General features: G+C 40.3%; 1 protein-coding gene across 15 annotated transcripts in view; it reads right to left on the reverse strand.

The window, feature by feature from the left end:
- BNC2 (basonuclin zinc finger protein 2) overlaps positions 1 to 15,742 on the reverse strand; it is a 455,230-nt gene that overhangs the window by 377,268 nt on the left and 62,220 nt on the right. For 5 of the 15 annotated variants that reach the window (XM_089317397.1, XM_089317384.1, XM_089317383.1 and 2 more), the window contains exon 2: positions 1,649 to 1,723. The exons of the other annotated variants lie outside the window; for them this stretch is intronic. In XM_089317397.1, the coding sequence (XP_089173523.1) occupies positions 1,649 to 1,723 (75 nt within the window). The remainder of the gene's footprint in view (positions 1 to 1,648; positions 1,724 to 15,742) is intronic. 15 annotated transcript variants of the gene reach the window in all.

A 15,742-nucleotide genomic window follows, 5' to 3' on the forward strand; every position in this document is an offset into this window, starting at 1 on the left:
ATCTATCAAGACACACTACCACCTTGTAAATCCATTTCCATTGCACAGTTACAATGAATGAGCACTACGAATACAAGTATAATAGAAAAATGCCCACAGAATACACATACAGGGTAGGGGAAGAGGTAAGGATCTGTGTGATAGTAATGGCAACATTGGTGAGCCCTTGATGCCAGTTAAAGTCTGGACATAAATACTGTCTTTGGTCACCAGCAAACCCAGTGAGAAGGGGCCCACAACTATACATACCCACACTCCGAACATCAGATGCCTCTGGGAGCTAGTCACACACTGTATAACGATGTTTTGGTCAGCAACAGACCACGTAGAGAACAGTGGTCTGTTAAGATTATAATGAGCTGAAAAAATCCTATCGCCACATGAACACAAATCTGAAGAAGAGGCAAGACTAAAGGAAACTGCAGGAGAAGGAAGAATCCCAAGAAAATTCAATGATTTTTTAATATTTATTTATTTATTTGAAAAGCAATGTTACAGAGAGGCAGAGGCAGAGAGAGAAAGTCTTCCATTATCTGGTCCATTCCCCAGTTGGCCTCAATGGCTGGAGCTGTGCTGATCTAAAGCCAGCAGCTTCTTCCAGGTCTCTCACAAGGGTTCAGGGGCCCAAGGACTTGGGCCATCTTTGCTTTCCCAGTCCATAGCAGAGAGCTGGATCAGAAGTGGAGCAGCCAGGACTCGAACTGGAGCCCACATGGGATGCTGGCACCGAAGGCAGCAGCTTTACCCTAAACCACAACGCTGGCCCCTCACAGTGAATTTTAGTAGAAGCTTTGGCAGACTCAGTTCATGAAAACATGAATCTCAATACCAAAAGGTTTTCAATCATCAAGAGAAATGTGTGTGGCACATTCTCTGCTCACTAGCAAATTTATGATGAAGAAAGAAACCAAGCAAACTACCATAAACATATTTCTAAAAAGAGTGACAGCTCCTCAATAAGAGCCTCAGGCAGGCCCCTCAGGAGGTGTCAAGAAGGTGCTGCTACCCCAGGGGAGGACAGCGCCAGCATGTTACTGCCCTTGAAGGCCTTCCAGTGGAACAAGATGTGGAGGCGGAACACGGTGATATCCACAATCCTCATCCTGTGTAGGCCTAGACTAATGTGTGCTTTTGTGTCTTAGCTGTTAACAAAGTTTAAAATATAAAACACGCTATAAATAGAAAAAGGCTTATACAATAAGGACATAAAAATTATGTTGTATAGCTGTATATCTGTGTTTTCAGCTGTGTTATTGCCAGAGAGTTTAAAAAAGTTAAAAGTGTATAAAGAAGTTACAGTAAGCGAATGTGAATTTATTTTTGAAGAGTTGTTTTTAATAAATTTGGAGAAGCCTAAGTGTACAGTGTTTATAAAGTCTGCAGTAGTGCACAGCATGCAATGTCTAGGCCACCACATTCACTCCCTACTTATTCACTGACTCCCCAGAGCAAGTCAGTTCTGCAAGCTCCATTCATGGTTAAGTGCCTTATGCACGTGTATCATTTTTTATCTGTTATATCATCTTTTTACTGTACCTTTTTAAATTAATTTTTATTTGAAAAGCACAGAGACAGAGAGAGACACACAGAGAGCTGCCGTCAACTGGTTCACTCCCCAAAAGCCCAAGATAGTCAAGACTGAGCTAACCTGGAAGTGAGGAGCTGAGAAATCAATGCAGGTCTCCCACATGGGTGGCAGGGATCCAAGCAGTTGACTGATCACCTGTACCAGGGTATATATTAGCAAGAAAATGAAATCAGAAGCAGAGCCAGGACTTAAACACAGGCACTCTGATATGAGCTGTGTGCAATTCAAGTGGCACTGTACCAAACACTCGACCTTGTCGCTGTTGTATATTTTCCAGGTTTATGTTTCCAAATACTTACCATTGTGCTACAAGTGTCTCAGGCATTCAGTATTAACATGCTATCCTGGTTTGCAGTGAAAAGCAATAGGCTACACCATACAGCCAAAATACGCAGCCAGCCGTACCACCTAGCTTTATGTAGCGACACTGCACAATGTCCACACAGACATGAAACTGCCTAACAAGGCACATCTCAGAACATATCCCATTCATTAAGCAATGCATGACTGTAGAGACATCCATCAGCCTAGGTCTGATGGACCAAAGTTCCCAGACCTGGAATTAGAACAGGCAATGATTCCTCAGGCACATCAAAATCACCTAGGATACACGAATTTTCTTTCTGATTCTACAAGTAACACACTCGAGCTGTAGAAAAATCTAAAAAGTGTAGCAAAGTGTGAAGATGCAGAAATTAGCCACAATCCCAGAGACAACAACCGATAATACTGACCTATTCCTTTTTATTTTTTTTCCTGACAGATGCATTATTTGAAAATTTTCCTTTTCTACAGAGAAAAAAATATTGACTTTTGTCAGGCAGTAACAAGTAGGGCAAAACAGTTTTAAAAACTTAATATTACAGGGGCTGGCACTGCAGCTTAGTAAGTTAAGTCTCTATCTGCAGCGCCAGCATCCTGTATGGGTACGGTTAGTGTCCCGCTGCTGCTCTTCCGATCCAGCTTTCTGCTTATGGCCTGGGAAAGCAGTGTAAGATGGATCCAGGCTTCAGATCAGCCCAGCTCCAGCCACTGCAGCCATCTGGGAGTGAACCAGTGGATGGAAGACCTCTCTCTCTGTCTCTCTCTCAATCTGTAACTCTACCTTCCAAAGAGAGAAAAAAAAAAAACCAACAACAATAAAACAAACAAAACTTATTATCATTATACTCCTAGAATAACTTCAAATTTCCTAAGTAAAATGTTGATTCTGACCACAGCAAAATGCACTGAATTTCTCTGGAAAAAGCCCAGAAAAGCACCCTCTAACTCCTATTGCTACACCCCACAAAGCCAGAAGAAACAATAATCTATAATGAGAACAAAGAGGTACACTTGTCAGACTTCATTTTGTTTTTCAGAACTTTTTACTTTCTAAAATCCCAGGTTTACAATGAAACTATTAACCCTAATTACCCTATCAGTGAGAAAAGGAACTTTTAGCTCAACCAGAGAAATAGCTATGGGGGGTGGAAGAGCAGCAAGCAAAAGGTTTTATTTCCTTCTCAAAATTACACTTCCAGGGGATACAAAATAAATATTATCTGAGTTTGCTATATATTCCTATGTCCTTCTTCACAAGTATATATACTAAGTAGCACAAAACTGTTCTCTGTAATTGGAAATGGATAGCTCAAAAGCAAGGCCAATCCTATCTAACAAGGTTGAGAGTGATCTGTTTTTCACATTGAAAAAAGAGAGACTTAAATGAAACCAGTGACCTTTGCAATGCTAAGAAGAGCCATTGGGACATAAATATATTCTGCAGCAATTTCATTGATCATGTTTTTCTAAGGTACCTATTTAAGAGAGGTTCATATAGAAAAAGTACTTTTGCACTACTTACCACTGAGTAAACACAAGTTTTAAATAATTTTCAGTGCAACAGACCTGGAATTCTATTCCCCACAGCCTAGTGATTTTAAATGCCCTGTGACCCTCTTAAGCACTGCCAACATCAACATCTGGTACCTGGCACAAAGAAAATAGATTCTAAAAGGTTTTTTGAAAACCTTTCATTTTCATCATGTGCTTTAAATATGTTTCTAAGATAGTTCTCTTTCTTCTCTTTCTGATATACAAAGAAAGTAGAAACTACCCTATCAGGCAGCTGTATTATGTTTTAGAAGCAAAGGGAAAAATAATTACCAAAAAACAAGTTCTTCTAAATGTTTTCTCATCTTCCCTGAAAGAAGAGATTATATAAAAGAGGTCTTCAACCTGACTGGATGAAAGAAAACCCCAAAATGATTATAATTATCACTCCACAAATATATGCACTTAAAAAAACAGACTTCAAAACCCAAAGCATATCCCCTACACAAATCTCCATATTTTTCTATGATTTCTTTCTCCGATATTTTCTAATGTAAGGCTTTTTATGACCTTCAAATCCTCCAAAGATTTGAATAAAAACAATAATCACGGCACTACTGATAATCAAGATATTCATCACGTTTAAAGGCTGTACTTCAGCAAACTTTATTGGAGAATCTCAAAAGAATTCAAGCTCACTCATTAAACCTCAAATACTTAACCTAGGAAGTTCCAAGTGATTTTTAAAGAGCAAACACAACTGTAAGTAAAACTGATCGTACTTCACAAAGAAGCAAATGAGAAAGCCATGAAAAAATTTGCTAAAATATTTTAAAATACGCTCTTTATTTTAAAAATGAAACACAGGAAAAAAATAATAAAACTGCCTCCCAAACATGAGTTAGCTGAAACAAAGGAATAACCTTTCATTGCACAATTTCAAGGCAGTTGCCTAAGGATTCATTTCTATATGAACTTCTCCCTCTCTGTGGTTTTAGCGGAAGTCTGAAGCTATCACTGTACAAGTAAAACAGCCCATAGAAGTTGTTCCCCTATTTCAATATAATCAACTACAAATACATGAGACATGTAATAGGCAGTCCACAGCTAATGCATCAATTTTTTTCCACAAGCACTCATGTTATGCCACACGCCTGCTTAGTATCCAAAATAAAACGACTGTCTTCTGCATTAGAGAAATTTTCTCAAAGAAAAAAACCTAGCCATCATTCATTTCTTAGCCAAACATACTCAAGGAGACTCGGCATTGGGGCTGGTTAGAGTGCAAATGTATTAGCTGCGACTTCACCAAGTGCCTGTCATGCTGAATAGCATGAAGAAGAGAGATAGTAATTATTGCCGAGAAACCATTAGAGGGCTCCTTAGTAAAACAAGATGCCGGAGCAAACTAATGGACCAACAGTCCACTGCAGTGTCTTTTCCTATTCCATTTAGCTGCACGTCAGTCCTTTCAAATCATCTGACATGGGCAACACAGGCAGGCTCGGTACAATTAGCAAGATCCCCTGATCCCACGCCCTTTCACAGGGGCTACCATCAGCAGCTACATTTGAATAGCAAGAAATGATTTCTTGATTGTTTGTGACACAAAGATCTGATGTTCTTCCTGCAAGGCAAATGCCCACTGGCCTTGCTCCAGCAACAGAAACTTCAGGACCTATCCTGCTTGTACGAGAGAATACAGACGACATGCTCCAAGGTTCCCATCTCTTCGGACTATTCTCTTGCAAGATGCTTTTCAAACCCGTGAGCAGGGAACTCAAGGATTCTTACAAAAGCAGGCTATTTTTGAAATTCTAAGATGGAGTGAGTTCTTCAGATCTAGGAGACTCTGCTGATGTTAGACAAAGTAGACAGGAACTAGGCAAAGCAAGGGTCGTTATCGTCTCGCCCAAATGCAGACACACCATCTTGGGAGAATAAGGACGGATAAGTTTACACTACACTTGGAGAACTTACAATGTGTAAGCAACTGAATTTATTAAGACCAGGTAGCAAATATCTAGTGGGTAAAAAAGAACAGACTAGACCATCTCATGAACATTCATTAATATTCTCTCCCCAAATGTCTCCCACTTCATAAACTATCTACAACTGAAACTCTAAATGGCCACGTGCGTTAGTAATTACAGTTTTCCTGTGTTCCTCAGCATTTGGAGCTGCAAAGAAAAGGGCCCAGAACTAATACGAGCTCTAGACGTGTCCTGTATGTTTCCAACAAAGCAGGAAGGCACCACTCCTTGGTTCCACTTTGAAATGCTGCCATTTCAAAATTCATCGGTGCCAAAACGTTTATTCAAAAATGACAGTGGAGACAATTCCGAGCACCGTGCTGAAATCCTGCTGGAACTGTTTCTAGCCCCCAACTTCAGCCATGCTTTCTCACCTAACAGTTAATTTATAATACTCCTATGTACCATTACACAAAAGAGACCAAAGTTAATGAGTTTTATTACAATGAGGGAAGACAAGGGCTGGATTATCCAGCACACACCAAGCCTTCAAGGAGGGAGGTGACGAGTTAACATGAGACACTGAATATTTGGAAGACAACCTTCCTTTAAATGAGACACTGCTGGTAACGGTAATGGGGAATTTGCAATGAAGGGAAGGACATGCAATTATAATCTGGCTGGGCCCCACTGGACAAAAAGTGATTTACTTGAAAGCTGCCTTTGCACTCAGTAAATGTTCCTGTTATGGGCTGCTCAGCCGGTGACAGCTTTCCAGATGTCAATCAAATTATCATCTATTTACAGTTGATTTGGTAGTGTCATTTGCAATATTCCCTACGTTTCTGATGAAATTGGAAGCACAGAATTTTCTCCAGTTTGCCCTGGCACTCAAGTGGGCAAACTGCTCTTTGCAAATGTCATGTGTCCGCTTATCAGCACTCTAAGGAGTGCGATCTTCCATTCGGCTGAGTGAATCGCTACCAGATGCAAATCTCTCAATCGTCAAGGGAAGACTATGGCAAATTTTAATGTACTTTGAAAAACTCAGTTTACATCAGTGCTCAAGGTGCAGCTTTCCCAGGCTAACAGTTTTTGTATAACAATGAGCCTAAATTAAAGCCTGAAAAACAAGGAAATATTTTTAACTCTTTCAGGCTTCAGCATGTTCCACACAACAGAAATGGTTGCGCACAAGTCTATTTCCAGAATGAAATGTCACAGCGGTTTGTTTCTAGATATAAATTTAATCCTTTGAGGAAATATCTGCATACTAGTGATTATTTTAATAAATAAAGCATCACACAATAATTGCATTCTAAAAAACAATACACTGATTTAACATTATTATGATCTAACTGCTCTAAGCATTCTACATGTGAAGACTTAATCTTCACTTGTTTTAACTAAAGTACTATTATTGTCCCCAAATTATAGATGAGGGCATTGAACCACAGAGGTTAACAACCTTGGTCATGGCTGCTGCTAGTAAACTGCAGTATCAAGCCTCAATCCAGAGCCTACTGTCTTACCAGCTATGTTCTACTATATGCTATATATGTGTACACCTGAAGACACACACACGCACAAGTACACACAAATGCTGCATGTGAGGAATGTGCTTGCCAGTCTTAAAATTAACCTGCATGTCCTGGAGACAGGCTGTTTTTACAGGATCTCTCCAATTCCTAAACACCAACTGCAAAATGAAATAGAATATGAAATACACAGAAGGAACAGCCTCTCAAACATTAGTATCTGCAAGCAAAGGATGCATTTATTTCACATGTCAGAAAACAGATTTTCATTCCTTGGGGGATCTCCTGATGTGGTTTAGAAGTGGTATGGGGATCTGTTTGGTATGTAACAGCACTGGATCAATATAAAACTCTCTCAAATCTTCAAATGAACATCACTAAATAATCCATGGATGTATTAGGCTTTGTCAGTGAACACAAGCCAACTTCAGGACTAGGAAGACTTTTTGCAAAGGTGTGCAAGGGCTTCATAGGCACAATTACGTTTCTGTGGGAATAGAACCAAACAAATGAATTCCTTGGTTCTTTCTGCATTCAAAATAATTCACTCTTCACTACATGGAAATTGCTTATGGAAAAATTCAAGTACTCATATGTGTAACTTGGGTGTTCATGTAATACATCCAAACACACAAACATGCACATATCTACAGTGGCCTGTCTGAATTCTGCTTGAAGGGGAATTTGCTGGCCAATAAGTTAAAAATGAAATTTGCTTAAAACTTTAAAAAAATGAATGTGGGTCTTAACAGTGTGATGTTCAGACACAGAGTGGTGTATTAAAATATGTTTCACCTATATTGACAACCCCTTACAAAGTTTCCATTAAATAGATTTTGACCCTAACTTGAAATAGTTTGTGAAGCTGACAGCACAAATGATCAAGCAAGGAGATTTAGAAGCATCACTTAATAAAGGTGTGAACACACTGAGGGAAATGTCTCAGACCACTCCCAAAATAATTTCAAAGGGAGAAAATACTCATTTAAACAGACACTAAATTAGCTTTTAAAAAATTGCCATGGGAGCTAGGTGTTTGGGCTAGCATTGTGGGATACCCACACCAGTGTCCCAAATCCGAATACCTGGCTCCAACTTGCAACTCTGGCTCCCGATTCCAGCTTCTAGCTGATGCAGACTCTGAGAGGCAGCAGTTGTGATTCAAATAATTGGGTTTCCGGCACCCATGTGGAAGACCTGGGTTGAGTTCCCAACTTCCAGCTTTGCCCCTCCCACTCAGCCTTTGCAGGCATTTAGGAACTGAACCACCAGATGGGAATACACAGTCCCTTCTTCTCCCTCTGTCTCTGTCTCTAAAATAAATGAATAAAAATTGGAGGGGGGGGAATGCCTTGGCTAAACCTTCAACAGGGAGTATTGGGAAAATACTAAAATACTTAAAGGAAACTTGTTGAAGTGAAATGGACACTATGAGAAACAGTGACTTGATCAGCTCTTGTCCTGACGGTTGATGTACAATGTAATACTTTATCCATTTTAGTATTTTTTTTTTGTTCTAGTACTGTTGGTTGAACTCTGTAATTAACACACAATTATCCTTAGGTGTTTATATTTTAACTGAAAAGTGATCCCTGTTAGGAATTTGGAAAACATTATGCTGAGTGTAATAAGCCAGTCCCAAAGGGACAAATACCACTTCTTCTCCTTGAAAGGTGACAACTAACTGAGCACCAAAAAGGAAACCTGTTAAAGTGAAATGAACACTATGAGAAACGGTGACTTGATCAGTCCTCACCCTGACTGTTGAGCAACTTGATACGTTATCCCTCTTAGTATTTTTTTTGTTTGTTCTACTCAATAATTTTGGTTGAATAAATACACAATTCTTCTTAAGTGCTGAAACTTAACTGAAAAGTGATCACTGTTAAATATAAGAGTGGGAATAAGAGAGGGAAGAGATGTGCAATTCGGGACATGCTCAAGCTGACTTAACTCAAACAGTAGAGTTAGAAACATACCAGGGGATTCCAATTCAATCCCATCGAGGTGGCATGTACCAATGCCATCTCACTAGTCCCAGTGATCAATTTCTGTTCACAATTGATCATAATGAAAGGACTAAGAACCAAAGGGATCACCTAAACAAGACTAGTGTCTGCAAATACTAGCTGATAGAATAAAAAAGGGAGAGAATGACCCAACATGGGAAGTGAGATACACAGCAGACCCATAGAATGGCAGATGTGCTAAACAGCACTCTGGCCTCAGAATCAGCCCTTAAGGCATGCGGATCCGGCTAAAAAGCCCATGAGAGTATTTCAGGCATGGAAAGCCAAGACACTCTGGGGAAAAAAAAAAAAAAACCCTAAATGAAAGATCTCTGCGAGTGAGATCCCAGTGGAAAGAATGGGTCATCAAAGAAGGAGGTACCTTTCTCTGAAGGGAGGAGAGAACTTCCACTTTGACCACGGCCTTGTCTAAAAATTATCAGAGTCAGTGAACTCAGGGGGCTTCCATAGCCTTGGCAGCTCATGACAAGAGCCGAGGGTGATTACTGAGGCCATAAACAAGAGTGTCAATTTGTTAAGTCAACAACAGGAGTCACTGTGCACTTACTCCTCATGTAGGATCTTTGTCCTTAGTGTGCTGTACATTGAGATGTAATGCTATAACTAGTACTCAAACAGTATTTTTCACTTTATGTTTCTGTATGGGAGCAAACTGTTGAAATCTTTACTTAATGTATGCTAAACTGATCTTCTGTATATAAAAAGAAATGAAAATGAATCTTGATGTGAATGGAAGGGGAGAGGGAGTGGGAAAGGGGAGGGTTGCGGGTGGGAGAGACGTTATGGGGGGGAAGCCATTGTAATCCATAAGCTGTACTTTGGAAATTTATATTCATTAAATAAAAGTTAAAAAAAAAAAAAGTGGAAACAAAAAAAAAAGGAAACACAAGCAAAGGAAAAGAGTGTTACTTATGGATGTGCCTAGAACATGACGAAAAGAAGGAATTTCAGGACAGGAAAACCCAGTGTGATTAAAAATTATTTGCAGCACCCAATATTCCTGGGAAACAATGCCGTGCCACCTTTTGCTGTTCACCTACCCAGGCAAAGCTGTGTGCCTACAGGGGAGAAAGGTGTCTGCAGAAATGGGTGACAGTAATACCCAGAAATACAGGAGTGGGTCATCATATTTCTGTGCATGTAATGCCCTCAGTGTAACTTTTCTGCGTCAGTTCTTCCTATCACTCCGTTCTCTACAAAACTCTGCAGTATCCCTAAGAATTAAAAACATGTCTGGGATTCTAAAATTATCCCCTGTCCAGACAACCTGGTTTGGCACATCTGAAGGAAGTGAACAGGTGTCAGGAAATATCTGTGAATTAAATGGAGAATGGAAATTCTCTCCTGGATTGCTGGTTCTGCATACTGACCAGAAAGAGACTATTCTGAAACTGTCTTTGGCAGATCAGAGTTCACTATGTTTTATATTGCGGGTATGCTCTAAGATTAACTTTGATAAGAAATAGTCTCTCTCTTACTTCAGTAGGTTAGACCTCATGTAATGTGAAAGATTACAATGTCTTGAATTTACTAATGTCGTGATTAGTATCTACGATTAACAACGTCCATTAGGCAAAGTTATACATTTCCTTCCTACGGACATGTTTTTAAGTTTTAGTATCTTTCTTGTATAAAACCATCTGACAAATTACCATATCTGGGACAATAAAAAGACCATAGATCTCTTTACGATGAGAATGAATTATAAGAATGGTAAAAGCACTAAACCTTATCTACACAAGTTATCCAGAATACAAGTTAGCTTCCTTTTCCATGAAAACACTGATTGTAAGACAAACAATTTTTTCACCCAAATCTTTCCATGATCATCACAGCAGAAATCTATTTGCTTCATACATGTAATATATATTACATAACTCCATAAAATATATCCTCTTTTGTAATTTGCACCAATTCCACATGTAATTAACAAATATGGACATTTTATTGAGGATGAGGATGAGGAGGAGGATACGGTGAATTGAAGAAAGGAAATGGGGAGGAGGTGGAGAGGGGAAGCCAAGAGGGGAAGGCTCCCTAAGTGGAGGGCCCTAAAATGTTCTAAATCTTATGGGGAGGGGAGTCAAGGGGAAGGACAGAAAAAACTTAATTCCTGCTCACATTTCTACAGTGTCAAATTGAACCCACTGAGAATAAAGCCTAGTTAACTATTTCCTTGACTAACATGAAGCTATTGTTATCTAAAATATGAAAATCTATTTGAAAGATTTCTGAGACTTGAAAATTATGTTTCTACCTAGGATGGCTTCTTTTCTTTTGGGGTGAGAAGTGAACTTAGAAATTTTCTAACAGATAGACTCATAATAGCCACTAATAGCATTTTATTAGTGTATGGTGTAAACAAGAGGAAAGAACACAGCCAAATACTAACATAGATACCTGTGTGGCAGACAGTAAGCAACCTTTCCAAACTTCAATTTCTTGTTGTTATCCTGAATGATAACACAAAGCAAAAAATAAGGAGGCTCTATGTGTTAGTTAACCAAAGGAGTATTAAGTAAGTGTAACTCCCCTATGTTTCTGACAGGTACAAGTGCTAGATACAACTAGACAAATAAACAACAGCAAATATAGACTATATTTGTATAGTCTAAAATACCTATAAATTAAAATATTGACAGAAAATTTTTGTAAGTCTTATTATCCATCATCTTCATCATTATACTTCTGATCTCTTTAATTATAATGCGACAGACAGCAGGGCCCAGGATCCTATGGTATTAACATTAGAAAGGTGCTTCAAACTAAAAGCCACTGAGGCTAACAGCTGTCAGGGCCTAGAATCACTCCAGCCTTGGTTACAACCCTGAGTCTATCAATTTCCTAGCTGTGTAATCCTGGGCAAGTTACGCATTCTCTCCAGCTTAAATTTTCACATTTATAAAATGTAAATAATAAGAGTGTCTAAAATAAATGCTTATCCAAGGTTAAAGCCTTGGTAGAACTATCAAGTGTAAGCACTGTAAGGTCTAATAACTGCCATGAGGCTCAGAGATACTCAAACCTACTTACCCAAGGCCAATAAGCTGGTGGCTGGGACAGGACCAGAACACAGATGCTAATCTGCACTTGATTGTCCCCCAAAGAAGACATCCCACCTCCTCTTGGTCCTACCATTTCTGCCATCTGCCTGTTTACATCATCACCTCTGCCATCTGACAACAGACCATTAAAAGACTTAGAATCAGATCAGACCATTAAAAGACTTAGAATCAGATATGCCAATAGTTCCCATGAATTCTGAGAAACCAGAATCTGTTTATGTCGAATTCTAAAAGTGGATCTATCATTTTGGTTGAGGTGTAAAGGGCCTGGGTCTTAAGTGTCCTTTGTCAGAACAAGTGCATCTTCTCAGAGTGTGTCTGATAGGGGTTAGCCTGCTGCAGGAAGCATTGTTGACAATGAGATAAGAACTAAAAACAAGCCCCCTGCTGGATCCCTCCTGGTTGACCTTTTCAGGGGTCTCCAGTGTGCTATCACTCAACACCTTTGTGCTAAGACAGATAGATTTGAAAACACTGGGAAGAAGTTTCATTTTTGGAAATAAAATATATTTTCAATTTCATTTTTGCCTTTATTATGGGATGAAGCAAATAAATATGCAGGACTTTTAGTTTAGCTCCAGCTTTCAACAGATCAAATGAGGGTACTTGCTACATTTCTCTCCTACCAGCTCAACACATGGCAATTCACCAGTTTTCAGGACCAAGACCCAATGCATCATACTCATGTACTAAGTATGGATCAGGACTTCAATTATTGTCTCTACCCAACAGAAAGGATCATCAAAATGAGGTCTGTATTTCCCAAAAGGATGCAAAAGGAAGAGTCACCTTTGTGGCTATGTAAAACACCTGAAGCTTTCTAGGTAGCTGTCATATATAATTTTACATCTCCTAATAAAATAGCAGCTCATACCAGAAAGACACAGTGTTTTATACTCTTACACGTATATATTAATATACATACATATATACATAGCATTATGGGAGCCTCAGAAATCAATGAAAATGGTTGTGGTAGGAGATATTTCCAAAACTGTTTTTATTGTTGGGAAAACCAACGTCCAGTATATAAAGCTATCCAGGTTCATACAATAAGAAACCAATGTGGCCAGAACCAGAAGCCACATTTTCTCACTGAAAATTCTGAAGTTTCTCTACTCCATCTACAATTGGAAGACTAACTAAGAACATATCACTTGAATTGTATGAAAAGATGCTTTGTATTTCTTAACTAATGTTTTTATGGCCATGGTCACTGATGATCCTGATGAGCCAGAGGTTTCTCTGCCTTACCTCCAGGAATGTAAAATACAAAGATAAAGAAGATGATTAAAGAATTTCTCCCATCTTTTTTTCTGCCCCCTACCCCACCAACTCAGCTCAGCTAACCACAGGACTTAAAAATCCATAATGTCACTAGGTAACCTATGATTAAAAACTTGTTTTGTTCTATAAAAGAATACATTGTTACATGAATTATCCCAGTACCTATTTATTGAGGCCAACTATTAGGCAGTCCAAAGGACAGCAGGTAGCAGTCTTCCAGAGGACACTTTATTTTCCTCCTTCTCATTTACCTTTCAGGCTTGCAAAACCAAGGAGTCCTGGAAAACCAGCCCTCACCTGCATACTCACACCCTAAAGAGGGGCTGCAAACTGGGTGTCTTACACCAGTTGTTTGCTTCCCTAAAATGTCTGACAATGACTGAGTCTAGGGAACCAGATGATGCTGCAGGCCAGAAGTAACGTACCAACGCACGCATAGCAGGGCTTGCTCCCGGATCCCACACACTGCTTCCCAAACTGCAGAGCACACACCACAAATGTAGGTGGATGGCAAAATCATTCTAGTCGTTATCAAGCATTTATGCTTTAATGAAACAGAACAAAATGCATCACACGTTTTAATGATAAACATTTTGTCACACATATGCATAACTAGTAAAAAAAAAAAAAAGGCTTAAAGCCAATAATACAAAGGGGTACGCTGCTAACCCAGCTCTTCTAAGAGTGACCTGGGAATTCAATGTGCTGCCAGTCCCTCCAAGTGTTTCAAGAAAAACTGATATGGGGAATCTACACAGGAAGATTAGATAGGAGTAGGTAAGCTGGAATTTCTCCCAGCCCTGCATTGTAACTCTGTCCCCTTACCTGCCAATTTAATATGCCCACTTTCCCACGATACACCTGTGTCTCATCTAAGACCAGGAAGGAGGAGACACCATGATGACCACATAGAAATTACACTCCATGTGGAGGCGCCATGAAAGTCCCAAAAAAGCTTCATACACATTAAACTCCATCCTGGCTCCATTTCATAAAGGCTGATAACACGAGAAGGGAATTTTTTTCCCCTTGAAATGCTTGGGATCCTTCTTCAGCCTCCTCCTCATACTGCCCCTCTTCATTGGCAATTCTCTGGCCTACTCATGATGGGAATCTCTCCATGTGCAGTGGCCCACACTCACAAATGAATGTGTGTTCTCTCTCTTAAAAAAATTCTGCTCTCGGCCGGCGCCGCAGCTCAACAGGCTAATCCTCCGCCTGTGGCGCCAGCACACCGGGTTCTAGTCCCGGTCGGGTCGCCGGATTCTGTCCCAGTTGCCTCTCCTCCAGGCCAGCTCTCTGCTATAGCCCAGGAGTGCAGTGGAGGATGGCCCAAGTGCTTGGGCCCTGCACCCGCATGGGAGACCAGGAGAAGCACCTGGCTCCTGCCTTCGGAACAGCGCGATGTGCCGGCTGCAGCTCGCAGGCCGCGACGGCCATTGGAGGGTGAACCAACGGCAAAAGGAAGACCTTTCTCTCTGTCTCTCTGTCTCTCTCACTGGCCACTCTGCCTGTCAAAATAAATAAATAAATAAATAAAAATTCTGCTCTCATTTACGTATGCCTCTGTTTTGAAGTCTTCTGTCTGTGGAGTCCAGAATCTGGAATAAAGATTAACATATGTAGGCCTAGAACTCCAAACTGTCATTAGAAATCTTCCCTCAAATTTTATTTTTCAATTTTATTTACTTACTTATTTGAAAGGCAGACAGAAAGAGAGAGAGAGAGACAGAGAGAATCTCCATTTGTGTTTTCACTCCCTAAATGCTTCTAACAGCTGGGGCTGGGCCAGGCCAAAGCCAGAAGCCAGGAACTCAATCCAGTCTCCCGGAGGCAGGGACCCAACTACTTGAGCCATCTGTGCTGCCTCCTGGTTGTGCATTAGCAATAGCAAGATGCTGGAATCAGGAGCAAAGCCAGGACTTGAACCCAGGCACTTTCAAATGAAATGCAGGCATCCCAAATGTCATCTTAACCACTGCACCAAATGCCCACCCCCTGTTAAACTGTGTTTACAAGCAATGTACATGCCAAAGCAAACATCTGAAGGCTGGACTTAGTGCCCTCAGCTTCAAAGAAAGAAAGAAAGGAGGCAGTAGAACGATCTAAAGAAAGCACAAAGGCAAAGCACTCCTGGGAAACCATGTGCAAAAGCACTGCCAAGGCAACACCAGGCGAAGAGGGCAAGAACAGCCCTTGAATGAACACATGAGGACGCATGTGGCCCTGGAGAAAGGGGCAAAGAAATAGAATCCCAGCAGGCCTGGTGGTTTCTGTAAAGTTTCCCTGAGCTGGGCTGGATGATGGGGTGGAACTCTCAAACAGAAACTCACCCTGATCTGCCCTGCACGGGTACACACAGTGCTTTTCTTTTAGGGCATGTGAAAAATAAGGGAACCTAAGAATTCCATCAGAAGTTGCATTTGAGAGCTAAACCAGAAGGGCT

The sequence above is a fragment of the Oryctolagus cuniculus genome, chromosome 1 (assembly GCF_051225735.1).
Source record: "Oryctolagus cuniculus isolate XC-2025 breed Fujian yellow rabbit chromosome 1, ASM5122573v1, whole genome shotgun sequence".
NCBI classification, from domain to species: domain Eukaryota; kingdom Metazoa; phylum Chordata; class Mammalia; order Lagomorpha; family Leporidae; genus Oryctolagus; species Oryctolagus cuniculus.